Source organism: Lytechinus pictus, chromosome 11 (assembly GCF_037042905.1).
Source record: "Lytechinus pictus isolate F3 Inbred chromosome 11, Lp3.0, whole genome shotgun sequence".
Taxonomy (NCBI): domain Eukaryota; kingdom Metazoa; phylum Echinodermata; class Echinoidea; order Temnopleuroida; family Toxopneustidae; genus Lytechinus; species Lytechinus pictus.
In genome coordinates this window covers 16,102,293-16,125,933 of record NC_087255.1, presented here as the reverse complement: position 1 = coordinate 16,125,933, position 23,641 = coordinate 16,102,293, and the positions used below count along the sequence as shown (strand labels likewise).

Sequence of the window (23,641 nt, the reverse complement as noted above, 5' to 3'; positions counted from 1 at the left end):
ATTTTATAAAAAATATGCATAGAAACTGAACACTAAAAATGAATAGTTATTCAATTCAAGATCCAACTTGCGCACATTGAATATTATTTATTTATTCAACATATTTATACAGGAATAAAAAGAAACATTCAACTCAGCAAGACTGTTTTTCATTGATGTCCTGTTACAACAGATTTACATATACATAAAAATCTTTTTTATAGATTATCTCTCCCTCTCTCCCTCCAATAACCCCTCCCCCTCTCCTAGTACTATCTTCCATCATCCCGTCTTTTTTCTGACTCATTCCATCCTATCTATATGAAGAGTTTAGTTGCAAAAGGGGTTAGTTGCACAAGGGGTTAGGTCCACTTTGGACCATGCTGAGAAAAACCATGTTTTTTTATTCTCACTTACTGCAATATTCTTATGAGAAACTAAATTGTCATGATGTACTACTCTATCATGTGAACATTAAATTGGGTATAAAATAAATCTACCTGCCTTCAATTTTTTTCTATATATTCTTTTAAAAATCATCATTGTGGACCTAACCCCTTTTGCAACTAAACTGAAATGAATCCAATCTATTTTGGATAAAGAAGTGATTTTTCTTTGCCACTTTTATTCACGTTTTCATGAAAATTTCAAATTTTCTTTGTTTTCATCAGAGCAACTAAAAATTTAGAGGTTTTGAGACAGAAAACAATAAAATTTATGAACAATGGACCTAACCCCTTTTGACGAATGAGCTCTTCAGAAGAGTTTGTTTGCAAAAGGGGTTAGGTCCACTCCAAGAAATCATTTTTTTTAATTCTTCCATATTGCAATATTCTTATGCGAAACTAAATTTTCATGATACCCAACCATGATATTACAATTCAGTATAAAAGAAATCTACCTGTCTTCATATTTTTTATGATATTCTTTTCCAAAAAAATTCTGTGTGGACCTAACCCCTTTTGCAACTAAACTGAAATGGACCTTAACCCCTTTAAAAAAAAAGTGATTTTCTTTGCCATTTTAGTTCAATTTTTAATAGGAATTTCAACTTTTCTTTGGTATCATAGAGCTACTAAAAATCTATACATTAAGACATAAAAATCAAATTTGATGAAAAATGGACCTAACCCCTTTTGCAAGTGAGCTATTCATATATACCTTGCTTCAAAGTTTGTCATAAAGTATATCTTTCTCATCACAATGAATAATAAATTCTACCCATCTCTCTTTTCTATCACTTTCTCTCTGTAGATTTCATATTCCCCATCTTCTTGTTTTTCTGCATTAAATTAGATACATACAGTATGAAGATTGAATGTGGTAACACATATAAGTTTATTAAAGTTTGCGTATTGTCATTCATCATTAAATTAAGAATTATATAAAATCTGTCAAATGTCCTGAGATACAATGTACAGGTACTCGTATACATTGTCCATACTCTTCACACAACATATAATATGGAAACATTTTATACAAAAAGATGGAAATCAATGAAAATTTACATCCTGCCTGATCCTTGTCTTAAAAAAATATCACAATATATACACATGCATGTCAATCATAAATTATGTATTACAAATTCACATCCCGCATTTACATTTCAGAATTGCATTTCATAATTTGTACTCTACATGTTATTCAAGTACATGTATCATGCAGCACATCTGCAAAACTAGATATAAAGTAGACTTGTTCTGAATGCTCTATGCATGAAACTGGGGAGCGCTATCTCAATAATGGCTCCGTAGTACAGGCCAAGACAGTTTAAAGTTCATATTCTTGTCTGCAGAATACAGTTTTGAGTTCGACCCTAAAAGGCCGGGGGGGGGGGGGGTAAATTCGCCGCGCAAAATTTTTGTCAACCACGCCGCTCGCTGACTTTTTACTTTCAAATCTTGCACAACTTTTGAGACCAAATTTGCGATGCCCAGGTACGCGGTTACGAAATTACGCAACATATATAAGTGCATGTCAGACCCAAAACTGCTCAAAAAGGTGAATTCATGTACAGTACAAATCCAATGGAAATAGTGTATTTAGCCAAAATTCATAAATGTATCATTATTTTTACTTTTACTGAATAAAGTTAATCAATTTTGTCTTGTTTATGATCAGAATTAAGTCTGCAACCATTTCCATCGAAAAAACAAGGAAATACATAAGAAATTTAAAAAAACAAGGAAATACATAAGAAATCAAAAAAATAATAAAATACATAAGAAAAAAATTGCGATACCAAATTTTTTTGAAGAACATTTGATTGGGATCATACAAAGAGTCTGAATAAAAAATTAGCTGTTTTGAGACCGTATGATAGTTGATTGGAGCAAATGTTTTCTTTCATGAATAAATTAGCATAATTAATTCATTACATGAAAAATCTTTATTTCAACAAAATTAACCATACAGCCTTGTAGATTATATCGCACACTACCACTGTGCAAATGTTCACGGCACTCGCGCGATTGAAGGCCGATATCTCGGGGGGGGGGGGGGGGCGGAATCCGTCCCCCTTGGCTGTGAGATGGGTCCAAATAATAAAGCTCATAGTTTTGTCTGCAGGATACAATTTAAAGCTCATAGTTTTTTCTTCAGGATAAAGTTTAAAGCTCATAGTTTTGTCTGCAGGATAAAGTTAAAAGCACATAGTCTTGTCTTCAGGGTTAATTGCTGCCCCCCCCCCCTACTTTGAATTAATTTATTATAGCCAGATTATCATTTTAATAGATACCTTCAATACCTGGATTATTATACAAGCTGATGCACTCGGGACATTAACATGTATGTGTAGCATTTTTTTACCTACAATTGTTAGGAAAAGCTGTAAAAAAACACACAAAAAATTAGCATTCTGATAGATTTATTTAGTGAATCAGTGATCACATGAGCCGCGGCCAAGATCTATTGTACAAATCCAATGCAAATAGTGTTTTTAGCCCAAATTTCTAAATGCATTATCATTTTCCTTTTACTGATAAATATCAATTAATTTCATCCTGTTTATGGTCAAAATAAAGTCCCCAACAATTTCTATTTCGATAAAACAAAGAAATACATAAGAAATTAAGAAAACAATGAAAGAAAATAAATGTGATGTTGAAATTTGATCAGATCCCTATTAAGAGTCTGTGTACCAAAAATAGCATTTTAGGGGCATTTAGTTAATTTGAGCAAACTTAAACTTCTGATTTTATGCATAGATTAGCATATACCACAATAATTAGCAATGAGATTTTTCACAGAATTTGATCTTATAATTTTGTAGATTATGCCATGGGTAAAGCGTGTGCCAATTTTCGTCGTGATTGCATGATCGACGGCCGAGATCACAAGGCGTCTTCTTAGGCGTCGAAATAGCCCAGTCTATTTTAGGTTTAAGAAACGCTCACTTGCCACCACTCAAATCTCTTCTTACTCTTGTTATTTATTGTTTTTTCAATGGCACTTGTTTATTTTGACCATAAACAAGATGAAATTAATTGATTTTAATCAGTAAAAGGAAAAATAAGGATAAATTTTTGAAGATTTTTTACTAAAAACACGATGTGCATTGGATTTATACACAAAATCATGTGTTTGAGCAATTTTGTGTCTGCATGCAATTATAAAATGTTGCATAATTTTGAAACCGCGTGCCCGTGGTTGCAATTTTTGGTCTAAAAAAGTTACACGAGAAGACAGCGGGCGACGCAGTCAAAAGAATTGCGCGGCGGATTTATCGCGAAAAATGTGGAGGGGGGCTGAATCAGCCCCCCCCCAGTCTTATTAGGGTTAAAGCTGTTAAAAATAATACTAACAAAGATGTACATGCTCTATATAGGATAATTGATACACCCATATCAAATTGAAAGTAAAATAAAAATTCAGCTTAGAAAAAAAAAATCAAAATTCACTGTGCATTGTCCTTATCCCACACAAAGTACACTGCATACTGTTTACATGCATATTTTTTTTTTTTCATTTTTCCTTGTGTGTTTTATAAAATATCAAAATCAATGAAATTTTCATTAAATATATGAAATATAAAAGTAAAAAAATCATGTAAAACCTACTCAAAACACGGCATCGGCCTAATAGATTTCATTAAAGTGACTTAAAAATCAAATTACAAATTAAACCACATTGCCAAAAAAGTATCAGTAAATCTTGCATAAAGTCGGCCTCATGTTAATAAAATCTTTGACTCTGTAGAAGGTACATGCACAATAGGCCTACCCATTTCCTTTAATAATCACTGATTAATTCTATTTGCAAAATTAATGTTCATATGATCACAAACAAGAATGGCGATTGACCAGCTATCATATCCAGCCATCATTATATGGACTTCAGACATTGTTTGCTGATTTTTATTTTTTATTTTATTTTTTAAGGTGTGGCATTTGGGGGTAGAAGCTAAGGGGATGTCCTTTGCTTGGAGACCAAGGAGTATTCAAATAAATACCCACTCCTCAGTTTCACACCGATCGATTCTAAAAACTTCCATCAGGCGTTAAAATGACAACTCTGTCCGCGAGCGAATACCATGGCAAGTCTTTTAAACAAATATATACCATACATGTATTCTGTGGATCATAAACATCAATGAAAATACCTTGTACTTGCCAAAATCGTGACGGAAATTGCTACGTCACTGTCCCTTTATATGTGAATCAGAACTGTCATTTTTAGCTGTCTTATCCTTGGCAGTAGATTTCTTTTTTAGCATCCTGTATGCCCCTCTGGCCATCTTGAAGAACCAGTACATGTTGATACTATCCAAGCCAACACTGCATATGAGACAGGTTAAGGTCACCCATAGCTGCATTCTCTGGAACCCTTCTGCAGTGATCATGATTAAGAGTGAAAAATGCAAGTAGAGGTATGCGCAGAGCTGCCAGAAGTAAATGATTTGCAGTAGCTTGTCAATTTGAATCGATATAAATTGATATAAATACTCCTCAAATCATTTCCCTCCATAGCATTGAGGATTAGTTTGAAGCTCAAATGGGTGAAATTGACGAGCACGTCGTGACCTTTACATGACCTTTGATGACATCGACAGTTGATCCTTGACCTGAAGTCGATGTGATGTAAAATATGGTTGATTTTTTATAATTGATAATCGAGATATGATTGATAATGTTATTTTACAAAATGGCACCTGGATGGTTTGGAAAACTGAATGTCGGGTGCACAACTAGGGGAGCTGGAAGACATGCCAACCAATTTTGAAGGAATTAGGATGAGAAACGGGGCCAGGGCAGGGTCCACAACATTGGCGGAAGAAAAAGAAGATTACGGAAGAGGAATAATGAACAAGAACAAGGCATTGACGCCTACTGACAAAACCTACAGATGTGAGTGCATCTGTAGATTTTGTGAGCACAAGGTAACTATGGAACTGTTAAACCCACGAGGTGCAGCTGGGTGTGTTTAGACTAGTTTCCATAGTTATCGCATGCACACTAGTCCTACCGATGAATGAACAAACCTTTGTATCATTTGTTTTATAGAATGCTAGAATTTTTAAAGCTAAAAATCAATGTATAAGTAATTACCAATGCATGGAAAATTTACTGGATGCATGGCTGGCCATACATTGGTAATTACTCATGCATGATTACCTATTCTAAAATATCAGTTTCCTCATAATTTTCAAAATAAAGTTAACAACTTAATTTTTCTTACCTATGAAAAACGATCTTAGCATATAGTAGTAGAAGATTGGAAGTATTCCTACTCTAACCGCAAAGAAAACTCCAAGCATTACAAAGCCATTGTAAAGATAAAGCTTAGTATCTTTATATCCTAATAAGTAGAGCATCCATCTGCATGAGATAAAAAATATAAGTATATTTTCCAACAATACAGAACAAGACTTAAATACAAAATTGCAAATATAGTTGATATACATGTATCAAATTGAACCTCAATGACTGAATTATGTTCTTGGATATCCACAAGATTCCTTATCATTTTACATTCCATTAGCTTGAATTTAAATATGGAATATGACAATTTTGTCTCACCTGCATAGCAGAGCGAGACATTAGGCACCGCATTTCCGTCAACACCAAATCTTAACCGAAGGTTAAGTTATAGATATGTAATCATAACTTAGAAAAGGTATGGGCATAGTTCATGAAACTTGGACATAATGGTAAGTATAACTGAACATCCTGCCAGAGTTTGATGTCATATGACCAACGTCAAAGGTCATTTAGGGTCAATGAACTTAGACCATGTTGGGGGGATCAACATCAAAATCTTAACCGAAGTTTAAGTTTTTGAAATGTCATAACTTAGAAAGTATATGGGCCTACATGTAGTTCATGAAACTTGGACATAAGAGTAATCAAGTATTACTGAACATCATTTGTGAGTTTCAGGTCACATGACCAAGGTCAAAGGTCATGTAAAGTCAATGAACTTAGATTATGTTGGGGTATTTGTTGAATTGCCATAACTTTGAAAGTTTATAGATCTAGCTAATGAAGCTTGGATATAAGAGCAATCAAGTATCAGCAAACATCTTGTGCAAGTTTCAGGTCACATGACTAAGGTCAAAGGTCACTTAGGGTCAACAGACTTTGGCCAGGCATGTTGGAGGTATTTGCTGAATTGCCATCATACATCTAACTTTGAAAGTTTATAGATCTCCTAGTTCATGAAACTTAGACAGAGTAATCTAGTATCATTGAACATCCTGCTTGAGATTCAAGTCAAATGACCAATATCAAAGGTCATCTAAGGGTCAATGAATGCAGTATTTTATTATCATTTGATTTTTTATTTTTTTTAATAACTATTAATAGTTGTTTTTCAAAGTCAGCACTGCTGCTCTATTGAATGACGTAATGCAGGCAAGACTGCCAGAGGTGCTCCACTTGTTGTTAATGAACACTTGTCTGAATGCAACATTAATCATTTATAAAAATTCGATTACAGATTACATATAGGAAATTCAGTTCCATGTTTAATACAACACAAAATAAATCTAGCATCTAGCACCTTTCAGGTAAAATGAATCAAAGAACACAATTGCTAATTCCATGATTATAGTTCCAATTAAATTTCATAGTTTGTCATGGTAAGAGTGGTTGCATTCGATCCATTGCAAAAACGGTATAATTGTGCTAATGGTATTATAATTGTAATGGTTCATGGTGCATCTAATTCATCAAGGCTTATTGGCTTTTATGGATGCGCTCTTCCACTGTTGTGTTGATTACATTTCTTAATCTATTATTTGTTTGTTATATACATTTAATATCATATTTGTATTGCTTATAAATCAGCTTGGTATTTCCATTTTTTGTCTCACCTGCATAGCAGTGTAAGACTACAGGCGTTGCTTTTCCGACGGCGGCGTCAACATCAAATCGTAACCGAAGGTTAAGTTTTTGAAATGACAGCATAACTTAGAAAGTATATGGACCTAGTTCATGAAACTTCATCATAAGGTTAATCAAGTATTACTGAATATCCTGCCTGAGTTTCAGGTCACATGACCAAGGTCGAAGGTCATTTAGGGTCAATTAACTTAGACCATATTGGGGGAATCAACATCAAAATCTTAACCTAAGGTTAAGTTTTTGAAATTTCTTCATAACTTCAAAATTATATGGACCTAGTTCATGAAACTTGGCCATAAGGGTAATCAAGTATTACTAAACATCCTGTGCGAGTTTCAGGTCACATGACCAAGGTCAAAGGTAATTTAAGGTCAATGAACTTTTGCCAACTTAGGGATATTTGTTGAATTACCATCATAACTTCAAAAGTTTATGGATCTAATTCATAAAACTTGGACATAAGAGTAATCAAGAATCACTGAACATCCTGTGCGAGTTTCAGGTCACATGACCAAGGTCAAAGGTCATTTAAGGTCAATGAACTTTTGCCAAGTTAGGGGTATTTGTTGAATTACCATCATAACTTCAAAAGTTTATGGATCTGATTCATAAAACTTGGACATAGGAGTAATCAAGTACATGTATCACTGAACATCCTGCCTGAGTTTCAGGTCACATAACCGAGGTCAATGGTCATTTAGCATCAATAAACTTAGACCATGTTGGGGGAATCAACATCAAAATCTTAACCTAAGGTTAAGTTTTTGAAATTTCTTCATAACGTCAAAATTATATGGACCTAGTTCATGAAACTTGGCCATAAAGGTAATCAAGTATCACTGAACATCCTGTGCGAGTTTCAGGTCACATGCCCAAGGTCAAAGGTCATTTAAGGTCAATGAACTTTTGCCAAGTAAGGGTTATTTGTTGAATTACCATCAAAACTTCGAAAGTTTATGGATCTGATTCATAAAACTTGGACATAAGAGTAATCAAGTATCACTGAACATCCTGTGCAAGCTTTAGGTCACATGCCCAAGGTCAAAGGTCAATGAACTTTGGCCATATTGGGGGGAATTGTTGAATAACAATCATAACTCTGAAAGTGTTTGGATGTAGTTCATAAAACTTGGACATAAGAGTAATCAAGTATCACTGAACCTTTCATGCGAGTTTCAGGTCACATGACCAAAGTCAAAGGTCATTTAAGGTCAATGAACTTTGGCCATTTTGGAGGTAATTATTAGATTGCTGTCATATCTTTCAAAGTTTATAGATATAGTTTATGAAATGTGGATATAGGGGTAATCAAGTATCACTGACAAGTCTTAGGTCACATGATCAAGGTCAACTGTCATATTTTCATTGAACATAATATTGTATCATTATATGAATTGTGTTTTTGTGAATAATTATGTTATAGTAGTTTTCAAAGTCAGCACTGCTGCTATATTGAATCGCATGGTGCAGGTGAGACTGCCAGAGGCACTCCACTTGTTTCATCTAGATACATATGTATATTTCCATAATGGAAATAAATAAATAAATAAATGAACAGTTGTGGTTATAAACAACATTGTACATGATACCTACCTTAAATTAACAAATGGAGTAGAAGCCTCAGCAATGACTCGAATATTTCCAAAGTAAGTAAGAGGTCCATACAACTGAAAAAAGAACAAAAATATGATTTTAAAAAATACACATATACTATGTAGAATTATATCCAGTCAATGAAAAGAGCTGTATAAACTAAAAACACTACATGTATTTTATTTGCATTGGATTTGTACACAAAATCGTGTTTTTGAGCAATTTTGGGCCTGCATGCACGTACAAAATGTTGCGTAATATCAGAACCATGTACCTGGGGGTCGAAATTTTGGTCTCAAAAGTTGCGCGAGACTTGAAAGTAAAAAGTCAGGGAGCGACGTGATCAAAAAATTTTGCGCAGCGGATTTATCGCGAAAAATGTCGAGGGGGGGTTGAAGTAGCCCCCCCCCGTCTTCTTAGGGATAAATGGAAACAAAAACAGAATTAACATGATTGTGGACTACTGATGGTACTACTCTAGAGATGACATTTTAAAATGTGTTGACAGAATGTAATTTTTAAGAAAGAATGCATCTTTAAGTCACAAAAGAAGAAGAAAATAAGAGTTAAAACTCTTATATTTTTCTTTTGTGACTCTAATTTACTGAGTTGATTTTAATAGTTCATCTCAATATAGTCGGTTCTGAAAGATATTAAAGGGACATGTACATACAAAACATGAGAAAGTCACAATCGTGACCCTGATTTATCAAAGTTGTTTGGAAATAAAGGGGGTTTTAGCATGTAGCATTGGTCCACCTCCAAGACTCACAAAAATTACTTGCAGGTAATGAAAAATGAAACAGACAGAATTTGAGAGTGCTGGAGCAGATGCATGAGTTACAGTGTATCTATTTTCTACATTAAAATTACATTACACATAAATTGACCTATCTGAAATCATTATAGGTATAACTGAAAATACTCATAACTCTCCTATTTCATTGTTTGTCCAATTTTGTTCACACTTTTATCAACCTTTTCTGATTTTCATCTTTCCCTCAATACAACTTGCCATTGGAGTTTATATAAATCCCTTTAAATAATAATTATAATGATTGACATCTTACCACATTAGCTGTGAATGCACCAACTACAGCAAGATGATGAAAGATATAGAAGATTGACTCTTTGATTGGGAAGCCAACAAACATGAGTATCATGTCTAAAGAGAGGAAACATGAAAAATAAGAATATTTATAACTTTGTATTTGTATTTGAATATGTATTTTGTATTCATTACGTGTCACTATGATTCTTTTATATATTTGTAAACACATTTTACATATTCTGAACGCAGAAATTAAAGCAAACAAATGAAAAATAATAAAATGCAAGATTTGAATAGCTCTTCATACAATGTGACTAAGTGCCACATTATCCTGCATACTGGTTGGCTTTAGCACAGCTAATCTGATATTAGGTACTCAAGCATTGAAGGAATTCCTTTTTACTGGGTGCGCCTTTACTACACCTGGGTGGAGAGAGGCAAAAGTGGATAAACAACTTGCCAAAGGTGTGAGTGCTGCATCGTGTGGATTTTGCATCCTGGACTTCTGGTTCAAAGTCAAGAGATTAGAGTTTATAAATGTACCACAGTTTGACATTCAAGCTCGTAATCTCGCTTACCATTAATATTTTCCCACTGACATATTTTGTAATGAAACTGTTGATTTGCTGCCACACACTTATAAAAAAAAGCTCCTCATTAGCTAGTCAGTAAAATGTTTATTATTTCATTCTGTAATGTAATTGACATCAAGTTCAATAATACAATAATAAAATATACATGTACATATTTTCATGGTATACAGAGTTTTATAGAGAGGTCTCTCCTTACCAGCAGAGATGTATCCTGTTGTCACAGCGATAGTTGCTCTCGGGATGAAAGATGTTCCCCTAAATTGGATGAATCATGTGAATAAAACAGCTTTATTGATATTTCTCTAACACTCACACACATACACAAACAAATCTTGCATTACATAATATTTTGTAAATCCAACCAGCTCCCAATTGATAGACCTGGGAACAGTTTCATGTGTGCTGTCGGTAATGACCTTGGTTTTGATTGGCCAAGAAGTATTGGTCTGTAAGTGTTACTATTGCAACTGTCAACCAATGAAAATTTGTCAGAGCTGACAAACTTCAGGGGACTGTTCCATGAAGTTGTCAGCACTGACAACTTGTCTTTCTCTGACAGTTACCATGGTAACAGTCAGAGTTTAGTGCCTCTCAGCCAATCAAAAACCAAGGATTTCACTGAAATTGTCAGCTCTGACAATTTAGTCAGCCCTGACAACTTTCATGAAACAACCCCTGGACACGTTTCCTGAAAAAAATATGTTATTCGAGACTTTCAAAACAATTTGCCCAAGTTATTTCCTAGTTTCCTACCGATAATGAAGTATCAAATTACCAGTGGTTCTGTTACTACAGCTCCGGCCAATGACAATGCTTTCTATCATTCTTCAGAGTAAAGATCAGCTGAAATCCCTTGATAAATAGTTGATTACCTCACAAACAATTTCAAGGGACACATTTCTGCTGCTCCTTGCATTAATTCATTGTATTACTTTATATATCGTCCTCACATCTTGCACATAAAAGCAGCACTAAACGGAGCAGGCAATTTTGGCTAGCACTTCTCAATTATTCATTTTTTTCCCATCTAGGTTAGTTGAAGGTGTGAAAGTCAATATACAATCATAACAAATTATATGTTTTGATTCAAACATTGATATTTTAATTTGTCAAAGGTAATCTGGCATTAAAACTGTTTTACCGTTCTTACCATATCTTATCCTCAAATGTAGGTACATCAAAGAGAGAGCTATACACAGCTAGACTGCTGACTAAGATGGCATGGAACATTGAGAGAATCCTGGGTAGAAAAAAGAAAAAAAAAATTTAAATGGTACGTTCAATTATTTAAAAAATATTTCAAATAATAATAACACTAAAGGCTTTTCAATGAACAGAAACATGAGGATTTCTTTACCTTGATAATCAAATGTTATCATATGATTAGGTATTCATTGATGCATACATGTAGCTCCAATGTATATATTGTGGCCCATGCCTCTTCCATTTTGTTTTTCATAACTTTAAAAAATGGACTGTCCTAATAATCAAATGGTATAAAACATCAAGCAAAAAGAATGTATAAAAATGCAATAAAGGTGTTTTTTTCTTGAAACCGGGGGGCCTTTTGAGGGGGCAAAAAATTGCTCTGTGCGATGATTGCGGATATCATAATTTCACTGCGATCAGTGGTTGATAAATTCAGACAACTCGCGCGTTCGATGCGTATACGATCATTTCGCCGTAAATTATCGATTAAGCGGATCGCTAATTTGCAGACTAGTACTAGGCCCAGGTCTGTTCCTACGTTTCATATCTTTTCGTTCTAAAAACAAATTTTTGGTGCATGATGGCAGAAGCTAATCTTCCAAGATTTTAACTCCTTGATGATGATCAATTAAAGGACTTAATGGACTCTGCGGACAGCAAGAACACTAAATGTGCAGTTAAGTATGCCTTGAAAATTTTTGAAGATTACTTGTTGCAAATCAACTCAGACCTAAGTAACGTAGACAAACTGTCTAACTCTGAACTGGACCGCGTTTTGCAGAAGTTTTATGCTGGTGCTAGACAGAAGAACGGGTCACTTTACAGCAAGAAGTCAATGTTATCCATCAGATTTGGACTTAAACGTCATTTCCTTAGTTCGAAGAATGTAGACATTATCAAGCACAAAGATTTTGCCAATTCAGCGAGAGTTTTCAAGTGTTTCTCGGCAACTCTCAAACAGAAGGGCAAAGGATTTGTTAAACACAAGCCAGCCATTTCACCTGAAGACATGGAAAAGATTCAACGTTCACTTGATTTGGATGATCCACAAGGTCTTCAAGATAAGGTATTTATTATTTTATTGATGTGATGTTGCATTTTTGCAACCGTGGCAGAGAGAATTTGCGAGAAATGGCAGACTTTGACAGTTTTGAAATTTGCGAAGAGGGAAAGTGTTCCTACATTAGTTTCAAAGATACAATAACTAGAAAAAAGCCAAGGGGGAATCATTGCTCCAACAAATGGATCGCGTTGTCCTGTTGCCTCATTCCTTCGCTACAAAAGTAAACTGAACCCACAATGTAAATGGTTCTGGCAATGACCAAAACCTAAGCATGATCTTGATCCAGCTTCATTTGGTCCATGGTACTGTAATGCTCCACTAGGGAAGAACACCATCGGAGATAAGATGAAAACTATTTCATCTCGTGCTGGAACCAAAGTCTACACCAACCATTGTTTGGGGGCTACCAGTATCAGCACCCTGCAAAATGCAGGATTCCGAGATAGGGAGATCATGAGTGTGTCAGGTCATCGATCAGGAGGGAGTCTCAAACACTATGCTAGTACAAGCAGTGATACAAAAGAGAGCATGAGCCATGCTATCGCGACAGCTGTTGATTAAAATAAATCAGCACCAGCCAGACCTGGGCCTAGTACTAGATCTACAACAGAAATCCCGGAATCTTGTCTGTCTTCTGGTGGAAAAAGTGAGTGCCAGGAACTCCGTGAATTGCAGCAAATACTGGACGACTTCACAAATAACAGAGAAGTCCTTGCACAACCAGCTCGGCCAACATGCAATATCACAACGAATAGTCATGCTCATCTGTCAAGCCATTAAGTCCAAGCCCCAACCTTCAACATCCAAAACTGTGTTGTAAACATCTACAATAAATAACAATCTCGCCTTCGGTGTATATATATGTTTGAAGTTCAACAATTTTTTATTGACAAATGTTACTGTTCATGTTTGAAAAGAAAACTGGATCTATTTGTGACTTTTGGTGTTAAGGAGTTCTACTTAAAAGGCTACCTTTTGGATTGAAATTGAGTTTTAAAGTTAGTCGCCTGGATAAACTTTTCAAGGTCTACTTTGTTAAACTGTTCTTCTAAATATGACCCCTACATAAGAGTAATTTGATGCTCTTGAGATGACAGGATCACATGACATTGACAATGACAGGTAAGGCATTTACTTTTTTTTGTATACATGTAGATCTAGGCCTAATTACAATATTATACTTAAGGGCAATTCCATAGGTTGGTGGACATGAGCTTAAAAATTCAAATTCAATATTTTCTTGAATTTTTAAATACTTTAAGTCCTTCATACATGATAGTTTCAGGAACAAAAAATAAAAAGTTTATTTTCATATGTATACTTTGGAAAAAAATAATCAAAAGATGTGTCTTCCATTCTGTACCAAAATACAAGAAAAATAGTGAAAAATGAAATATGCCTTATTACCATTTTGTTATTGAAACATACTACTTTATATATTTCTGAAGTTTAGAAGAGTCAAATTACTTAAAATACACAACAACTTTTCGAGTAAATTTGTAGTACTCATTCAAAAATAAATATTGCAACCTGCTCAGGTGATGTATCGTAACCAAAAAAACTGTCTTTGTTTTCTGAGAGAAAAATTCATCACAGTTAATTGGGGGGATTTTATTAAAATTCTCTTCCTTCAAACAATCTTTGACACGGTGATGACTATCAAGATCATAAAAAAATACAAATTTTTATAAAAATGATGAAGAAAAACTGTAACGTGAGTAACTGTGTAACGTGAGTAACCATCATGTAACGTGAGTAACCAGTACAAATTATGAAGTTAGGTAACATTTTCTGTGGGATGTAAAGTTTTAAGTCTCATGGTGAGTTGTGAAGTTATTTTTTATTAATTAAAAGCAAAATGAGGGTACACCTCTTTGATGTGACTCTTTTTTCATCAAAATATTAGTGGTCATACAATCACACAAAAAATTGAATACTAGTAGAAGTATTTACAATGCGAGAGTGCATTAGTAAGACTCCAAGTTTAGATTAACCAAACTTTAAAGAGTGTCTGAACAATACATCAAATGCCCTTAACCCTATCTAGGCCAGGGTAGTTTGGGAGTTCATATGGCCGGGGGGGGGGGGGGGGGGGGCCTTGAGATCTCGGCCATTGGCCGCACGATCGCGCCGAAAATTGGCACGCAGGTTGTGTTGGACATAATCTACAAAACTGTACAGTAATTTATTTCATGCAAATTGGTATTAAGCGATTATGCTAATTTATGCATAATTAGTAAGCGAAATCATACTTTTCCCTCTTGCTCCCTACATAAAGCTCAAATTGTTCAAATTTTTTGTATAAAAACTCTTTTTGGTGTTCCTAGCAAGTGTACTTGAAAAAAAAATGCGATATCAGATCAATTTCTCATTCATTTTATTGTTGTTTGCAATTTCTTATGTATTTCCTTGTTTTTTGGACCTTTTGTTTTTCATTGTTTTTTCAATGAAATTTGTTGGGGACTCTTCTGAGATTATAAACGGCATAAAATAAATACATTTAGACCAGCAAAACTAAAAATAATCATACATTTATGATTTTTGGTTGAAAACAGAATTTGCATTGACTTTGAAAGAACATGCACCTTTTCTAATCCTGATATGATGGTGTGATTGGTTGATCAGTTTCTAGCTTTTTTTTTCATTTACCAGTGTTGATGTACATGTATCGGGATCTCATTTTTACTTTGACAGTCATTTTGCAAGGATCAATATTACTGACACTCTTCATGTCAAAGAAACTAGATCCACCGTCTATTGCTAATAATAGCGGACACTTTAAATTCACAGACACATTTTAATCGGCTGTATATTATTACAGTCAAAATGCAGGTTAAAATGACACGGAGAGTATCAAGAAATGGAAGCTCAATGTGTCTTTGTACTGTATAGCCCATCTGAACTGTACATTTTAATTGTGTTTGCCTTACTTATACTTATAGCTGGTTCTTAAATTGATGTTGAGGGTTTTACATTTTTTTATTTACACAGCCAAAGCCAGATCTCGTACAGTTTAGTGAATACATTACCAGTATATTGACCAATAAGTATAAGAGAGGAGGAAACTTATTCAGAATGTTAACTTTAAACATAAACTGGTGTCTGAAATCCTACTCATATTATTACAGAAACAGAAACATGAATTTTACACACATTGAATTTTTAGTGACATTATGTTGTTGACCATACATGGACAAAATGTAACGTGAGTAACCGTAACGTGAGTAACCACTTTATCTGCACCCCTAGTAAAAACCATGTGTTATTTATTTTTTAATTATATACAAAGTTTGTCTCCCTAATATACTTCTTTGAAATGGATATAATCAACTTTCATAAAAGCTTTGTATGAGGACACTTTTCACTTACTTACTCACTTTGTATGAGGACACTTTTCACTTACTTACTCACTTTTCATTTTATGCACGTCCAAATCATGTAACGTGAGTAACCGAAACATTTCAAAGATTTGACAGGAGCATAAAATTTCCCAAGTTTTGTTTTTATACAAAGGTTAGTCAGACTGTGTACTATGTTGTGATAAAGAGATGTTTAGTTCCTATCAATAATAATGGAGTTACAGCTCCAAGTATGAGTCAAGGTGTCTCCAAATGTAACGTGGGTTACCGTGGAATAGCCCTTAAGATAAGTTATACTTAATTCGGTATATAAAACATATATTGACTGCTTTAATGTTCGAGGCATGGTTATTTCCATAGGCTCTTGGGTACCTACAACTTGCTATGACCCCGCGGCGAAAGCGCCTTGGGGTCATAGCAAGTTGTGAGGTCCCCTCGAGCCTATGGAAATACCCATGCCTCTCATCGCAGTCAATATATCTATACTAGTATATGGGGTAGTAAATGCACTATTGCCTTTTGTAATTTACCCTTGTTCTAACCTCACCAGAGTTAAGAACCCCTATTCCATGAAATTATGATTGTTTCACCATTTGAGTCAAAGTTTTCCCAAGCTATTGAGTAACAACATGTAACTCTAATTATCAACAAACCAACTTTATTTACCATACCTTGAATTCCAGTCGAACCGTTCATAGATACTGATGTTTCTATATGTCGGTACAAACCACCAAGAAAGATAGGGAGAGACGCATAAGGCTATGCCACAGAGGATGAATGAATAGACCACGATGGGTACATAGGTTAAGTCCAGGACAATCTCGGGAGGGTGCAAAGTTTCAGGAGCAGCCATCTTTATCCCTTCTCCTTCCACTCTATATCAGGAATAGCCTTATTCAAAGCAAAATAAAAAAGAGAGAGATACAAAACAGAATAAGATAGGGATTCATTCTTAAGTAGGGTGTCCAAATAAAGTGTAGATCTGTTATCATGTTTGTCAAATTTCTTAAGTTCATTGTTATGTGCGTACAGGATAATACCAATCAATAAAAGATAGGGTAAAGTGATTAAACACTATGCAAACATATAAAGATCAGTTAGAAAATTGTTTTACATCATGGTCCTTACTCTGATTTCTTGGAGACATGCATGCATACGGTATTACAAAGGGACAGTGGGCCGGGTATATCTGCACTGACAGTGAGACAGAAACGGGACAAACATGAAGCTCATTGTTTCATCACCGTCATGTAGTAGCAAAGCCTGCTTCAGAAGTCTGTATGTGCCCTGAAACCTCCATGTATCTCCCTCCAAGATGCTCTCCTTTTGCGCTTATTTTAAAAGGGGGTACTCGAGGATGAAAATATTATGATTTTAACAGATAAAGGGTAAAGTCAGACAAACAAAACACTGACAATTTAATCAAAACCGAACTAAGAATAACAAAGTTATGTTATATGACATTTCAAAGTTTTGCATTACTTCAGTCTTTGCATTTCTTAATGAATATGCAATGAGCAAGCTGATATTGAAATTCAAATTATAAAATTGAGTCAAAATGTTGAAATAATATGCAGTTTCAGGCATTTCATGTAAGTTACATTTACAAGTTAGACATACTGTATGGCCTCCAGATGCACCCTTTGTCAAAATCCCTGAATCGTGTGTAAAAAAGTGAGCAGGTGTGTTCATGGCAGGTGGACATAATTTCTGTGATGAATGGCTTCAGGGTTTTTTCCCCAAGAAAATCAGGTTTGTCAAATTATGAGATTGTTGGCATACTTACCATTAAGAATATTCATGAGAAACAATATCAAATGAAAATTTTGTGGAAATAATTCATGATAAATCTATTTCAAGGTACACATGCAGATCAGTATCTTCACCCGCACCCGCAAGATGGTGCCACACAATCACAATTTACCCTCCCTCACTGCAAAACTCAATCCATGCACAATCAAGCTGTGAAATGGAGTCTCCTACACCAAGCAAGGCAGCATATATCTTCTAGGTCTAGTATCGAGGCTAGCATAGCATGTGCGCTCGCACCATAAAAACTTTTGTGTCAAGAACCTTGAGATGGGAGTATAAACTCAACCAAAACAACAAAGGCAGCAGCATTTTCGTTCTCTTTATTTCGAGCTATCATTATTATACCAGTAAATGTTGTCACGTTACTCTTACAGTGAATCTGACAAATGGGAATCAAGAATTAAAGTCGAATTCAAACTAAGGCCCATAGTATAATGTCCTTCGAGGATCTAGCAAATATTATGGATATTAATGAAGAGATAAACTAGAACTGCAATCGTATCAGAACGATGTGCATATATTGACGCCTGTGATTTAATAGCGGGTAAGAAAGGAGAGAGAGAAAGCTCTTGATGATGATTTGTACTCATTTCCAGGAAAATTCGTGGGTGACGTAATGTTTCCATGTGAAACCGATTTCTGCCAAAGACGTGTACAAATCTGTTGCTGATAAAGTGTGGATTGTATAGTATGCCGCGTGATCAAATCGGATATCTCAAAATTTTCTGTTATGTGGTATTTGGTATCAACGGACAGGAAATTTCAATGTGGTGGCATTGCTACCACCTTTATATGTGCACAGGCAATAAACTGGAAGTAAAAGGGATATAAAGTAATACATTAAAAATGTAGGGTTTTCGTGATAATTTCAAGCTGACAATGACATCAGCTCTTCGTCAATTCCTGTCAAATAAAGTTGACGAACAGTTGAGGTATACAATGTACATAATCCTGTCTTCCTGATATTTGCCAAGTTTGAAAGGTTTCGCTTCAATAATTAAAGAAATACGAGCGAGTTGAAGATATTTTGACATTATTGTGTAGATCTATAGATTCTATTTCTAGATCTATTTTTTTTTCTTTGAGATTTTTGAGAAATTGTGTCAATGGTAAGCCAGGTACATATTTTTGTTAATGTCTTGAAACTGGGAATATCTTGAAGAACTTAAACCCAAGAAAGGGTTTGACTTTCCATGACGCAATGAGGGTCACTCAAACAATTTCAAAACTTTGGAGGGAGCTATTTATGAAAGTACTAAAGTTAGTGGTCACTGGACACTGTACTGATGCGTAAAACAGTACAAAGTTGAATTACACATCAGTGTCCAGTACTCAGTAGGCAGTAAGACTGTCCAGTGACAAACCCTGAAAAAAATGAGACCGAAAAGAATAAAACATGGAAGTTATAACTTAGCCATTTTTAAACAACTCATTCTTTTAATTTTGTCATTACATTTACAATACATACATGCTTAATAGTACTTCTTTTGACAGTAAGGACAAGTTTATATGATCATTTTAAATAAGGATTTAGAGATAAATTGCAAACCCTTATTTTTGTGTGTGTTGAGATTGCCATTTCCCCATGCGTTTTCTATGGGAAAATGAAATGTTTGTTTTGCACAATTTTTTTCACTTTGTCGCAATTTTTCATTGTGATCTGGTTTCCAAATCTTTATAAAAATCATACCATCAGAAAGAGCATAAAAAATCCAATTGGACTCTTTATGGACAAGTTTTTGGCATTAATAATAAATTTATGACAGCTCTCGGAAGCTAAAAATTTGGATTTGTGTGTGTCCATTTCTTAACTACACAGTCTATTGGCTTTTTTATGGCAGAGAAATGCTGAAAATTGACCTAATTTCATTCTTCTTTTTTGTAGCCAATAATTGGATTTTTTTTCAAAAATGTTACATTCATGTCAGTCTGAAGGTCAATTCTCTTCAAATTCACAAAGAAAATGTGATATTTTCTTGAAATAAGAAAATTATTTTTTTTCTCCAGACACCCTACTATTAGTAATAGTACATGTAATAGTATTGACTATACCAAAGTATAGTATTGTATTAGTATATTAGGCCTACTACAAGGCTCCACATTAACTTTTTTTGGTGGTGGCCCGTTCGGGCCACCAAAACCTTCAAATAATTTTTTTTGGTGGCCCGATATTAAAGTTTGGTGGCCCGAAAAATATAAATAAAAACATTAAAAATTAATAAACGGGTATAAATGGTTTAACCACTGTCAAAAAAATGAAAGAAAATAATAAGACGGCAAAAAAAGTGTGAGAAAATTCCTTCCCTAAATTTGCCAAAATGTTGGAAAAATTCACATTTCATATTAATGAAATGCCTTCCCAAAGTATTTACTTTCTCAAGAGTTGTTTAAGAAGTCATTTATAAACAAGAAAGAAAGTAACTGTTTATTTTTGGCTAGAAAAGACCGGAAAAGACACAGCTACGAAAGAAACCAAGTAACAACATACATACAAATGCACATATGGGACTGTGATGTACTCACCTACCGTATGGGTACTACTATTCAACCCGGCATAATTCAAAGATTTTGACATATTCCTCAAAATATTTAGAAATAGGGAATTTATCTTAATTTCATACCTTTGTTATTTCCAGGGTAATCTGTTGTCGATATTTTCTTTGTCAATCTGTCGACTGTATGGGCGGAGGATCGAATTATGCGGCGATGGCCTTTTGCACTGAATGGTACTAGTATTCAACCTAGTGAGGATTGATAGCAAATCTCAAAAGGGTTTAGATTGCTAAATTAGATCTAGATCTATGTAAGTCTCTGGCTTTGATTAATTCCCTGTTTGGTCTCATCTCAAATGGTCTAGTCCATAGTCGGATGGGAAAAGGGCAGATTGAGAGACAGGGCCATCTTTCATCGCTAGGTTGAATACTAGTGCCGACGGGTTGAATCTAGTACCAAAATCCGTCGCCGTATAATTCGATCGCCCCCGCACACAGTCAACTGGTTGAAGAAAAAAATAACGGAAAAAGAATAACCAGCATTTGCTCTTGGAAATAAGACGGGTCTGAGATTCAGGTAAATTCTATATTTCTATATATTTGAGGAAACTCTCCAAACGGGTTGAATACTAGTGCCCTTACGGTATGTGTTTTTATGTGTATTATTTTCATTTGGAAATCGGTCTTTTTGAGTCAAAAGAGAGTTTATGATTCCTCTTTTTAATGCTTGCAAATAATCAGGATACACCAGATTTTAGCAAAAAGGTCTGTAGAAGGGCATTTCATTAGTGTAAAATGTGACTTTGACTTGGATTTTCACAGTTCTGTGGAAGATTTCTTAGCAGCAACATTTCGTATTGCAGCTCCCTGAGTCTGAATAGGCTGCTAACGCACAGCTGCCTCAAGCATGCAAAGCTCACGCCAGCCGGCCGCGCCGGCCGGATAAAAGCTACTTAATGCTATATAGCGGTAGGCCAACTTTGTGTGTGTGTTTGTGTGTAGATCAACAAAAAGGGCGCACGACGAACTGGCTTGCAATTTGAACTGTAGAAAGTTGATAAATGCGTGCAAAATGGGGAGAAAAATTGCGCTATTCTGAAAATTATTGGTTGCCCGATTCGGGCCACCAAAACTTAATATTTTTTCAATAATGGTTGCCCGAGGTGAATTTCTGGTGGCCCCGGGCCACCGCTAATGTCGAGCCTTGCCTACTACTAGGAATAGTAGTATGGTAAGACTACCACATATCGACCACCTCTTTTGAAACCGACCACCTTGCGCGCGTTAAAATTATTGCGTATTACAAACGATACGCGCGGGAGAGTAGGCGCAGTGTCCATAGAAACGGTATGAATCGATTTTACGAGAAAAAAAAGAAGCAACAAAAAGTAAAAAATTAGTAGAATTAATCAAAATTGTATTGACCAAACCCAAACCCCGCTGAAAAACCAAGAAATCCGATAGGAAACGGCTTTAGAACAAATACCCGTCGTCAATCGTCGAATCATGTGCCGGAGCATGCAGTGGAAGTAGTGAGACGATCATTTAGCATGTTGACATCATAGAACTGATTTGGAAGAGTAAAAATATTTCGCCACCGGGACAAGAATCGGCCGTAAACTTAGTGTATCGTGGGTGGTCGGTTTCAAAAGACGGGTGCAAATGAGCAAGTGTAAAATCGTCGTATTCGTTGTTCGTCGATATATATGCGGATTGAATCGGAGTCGCCGAGCGAAACATGGGAATCTGATCTGCTCAATTTTCTGCACAAATGAGACGAAAACTGGGTAAAATTGATGAATATTTTCGCAGATACGATGCTTAGAAGATTAGGTGGTCGATAAGGGGTACTTCCAACCATACTAGTACCGGTACCGTAGTACCGGTACTAGTAGAATAAATTGTAACGTTACGGTCGTTAGATAGCCTAGGCTATGCTGTTTCGTTTTTTTTTTTTTAAGTTCCGGGCCATGTAGTCCTAGCTCTAGGCGCAGCTAGTGCTGCTTTCAGCTAGATCTAATTGACTGCGGTTGTTCAACAGAAAGAAGAAGGGCAAGAAATGGGCCACAAAATGGTGGAAAATAATTTCGCCTGGCCCGCTGGACGGAGATTAGCGGGCGAAGCAGCGCCCGCGCCCGGAGTGTTTCGGCTGAGGAGAGGAGGTCTGACCGCTTTCGAGCATTCGGGTAGCTGAATACTATATTTTATTTTACTTCTTCTGTCCTTCTGATAATAAAAACTTATCTTCATCTTTAGTTTGTATTCTTCGACCCCATTATATAATGGATATGGCTCCCCTGTCGAAATCCCTATAGAACTACTGTTCTATACTTACCAAAACAGGATAAAGCTATAGGTCCTAGTCTAGTATAGACTAACTTAGTCTCACTCTGACTCTGTCTTGGACTTGGTGGTCGCGTCGCCGCCGCAGAAATTGATTGTATTGCTATTGGTATATAATACCGGTAGTATCCGCGCGAATGCAGCAGAACCATAGACGCCTATGTCAAGTGAGCCAACAATAAGCCAGCCAACAGCAAGCCAGCCAACAGTTCCAGCCAACAATATCGCGATATAAGATAGATCAGATACAGGATTTTGCGCACGAAGAGAAGCGTGCATTCTTGTACAAATCAAACAAACGGGGTCAGGGCACTGAACTAGAAATATTTATAGTTCAGTGGGTCAGGGCTACACGGGCCTAATCACTAGTGGCAGGCCATAGATATTCATTCGAGCCAACCCATTGCTATTTTTTTTTATTTTGATATGGCTGATTGACAAAGTGTATGCATATGATTTTCCATCTAACACTGATTCTATTTTTGGTAATTACTGAACTTCCTTTTCCCAAATTGGGAAGAAATATCACAAATTTTTGACTATATTTTGACTGGCGGAAGGATTAGGGCTATTTTGCTGTTTGAGGTGATGAATCTGCTCCCCCCGACGATGTCTTCAAACACGCCAATTTATTTTTTAAATGAGCCGGTCGAGGGACCCTTTTCTGGTCAGATATGGATTGCCAGATATATATCCTATCCACTGGCAGTAAACATTCGACCCCCGAATTTCATCCTTATTTTTTATGAATTTTTTTGAGTGCCAATTTAACACACGATTCTATGGGGAATGAATTAGGCCTGT

At 35.5% G+C, this 23,641-nt stretch overlaps 1 protein-coding gene across 1 annotated transcript; it reads right to left on the bottom strand.

The window, feature by feature from the left end:
* Positions 1-1,295: 1,295 nt before the first annotated feature.
* LOC129270886 (TLC domain-containing protein 4-B-like) lies at positions 1,296-23,140 on the bottom strand. Its single transcript, XM_064106864.1, has 8 exons — positions 22,830-23,140; positions 16,862-17,081; positions 11,710-11,799; positions 10,756-10,814; positions 9,986-10,080; positions 8,916-8,989; positions 5,656-5,795; positions 1,296-4,806 (listed from the first exon to the last, which is right to left on the bottom strand). The coding sequence occupies exons 2-8, from the start codon at positions 17,041-17,043 to the stop codon at positions 4,616-4,618; spliced, it is 831 nt and encodes a 276-aa protein (XP_063962934.1). The 5' UTR covers positions 17,044-17,081; positions 22,830-23,140; the 3' UTR covers positions 1,296-4,615.
* Between the last annotated feature and the right edge of the window lie 501 nt (positions 23,141-23,641).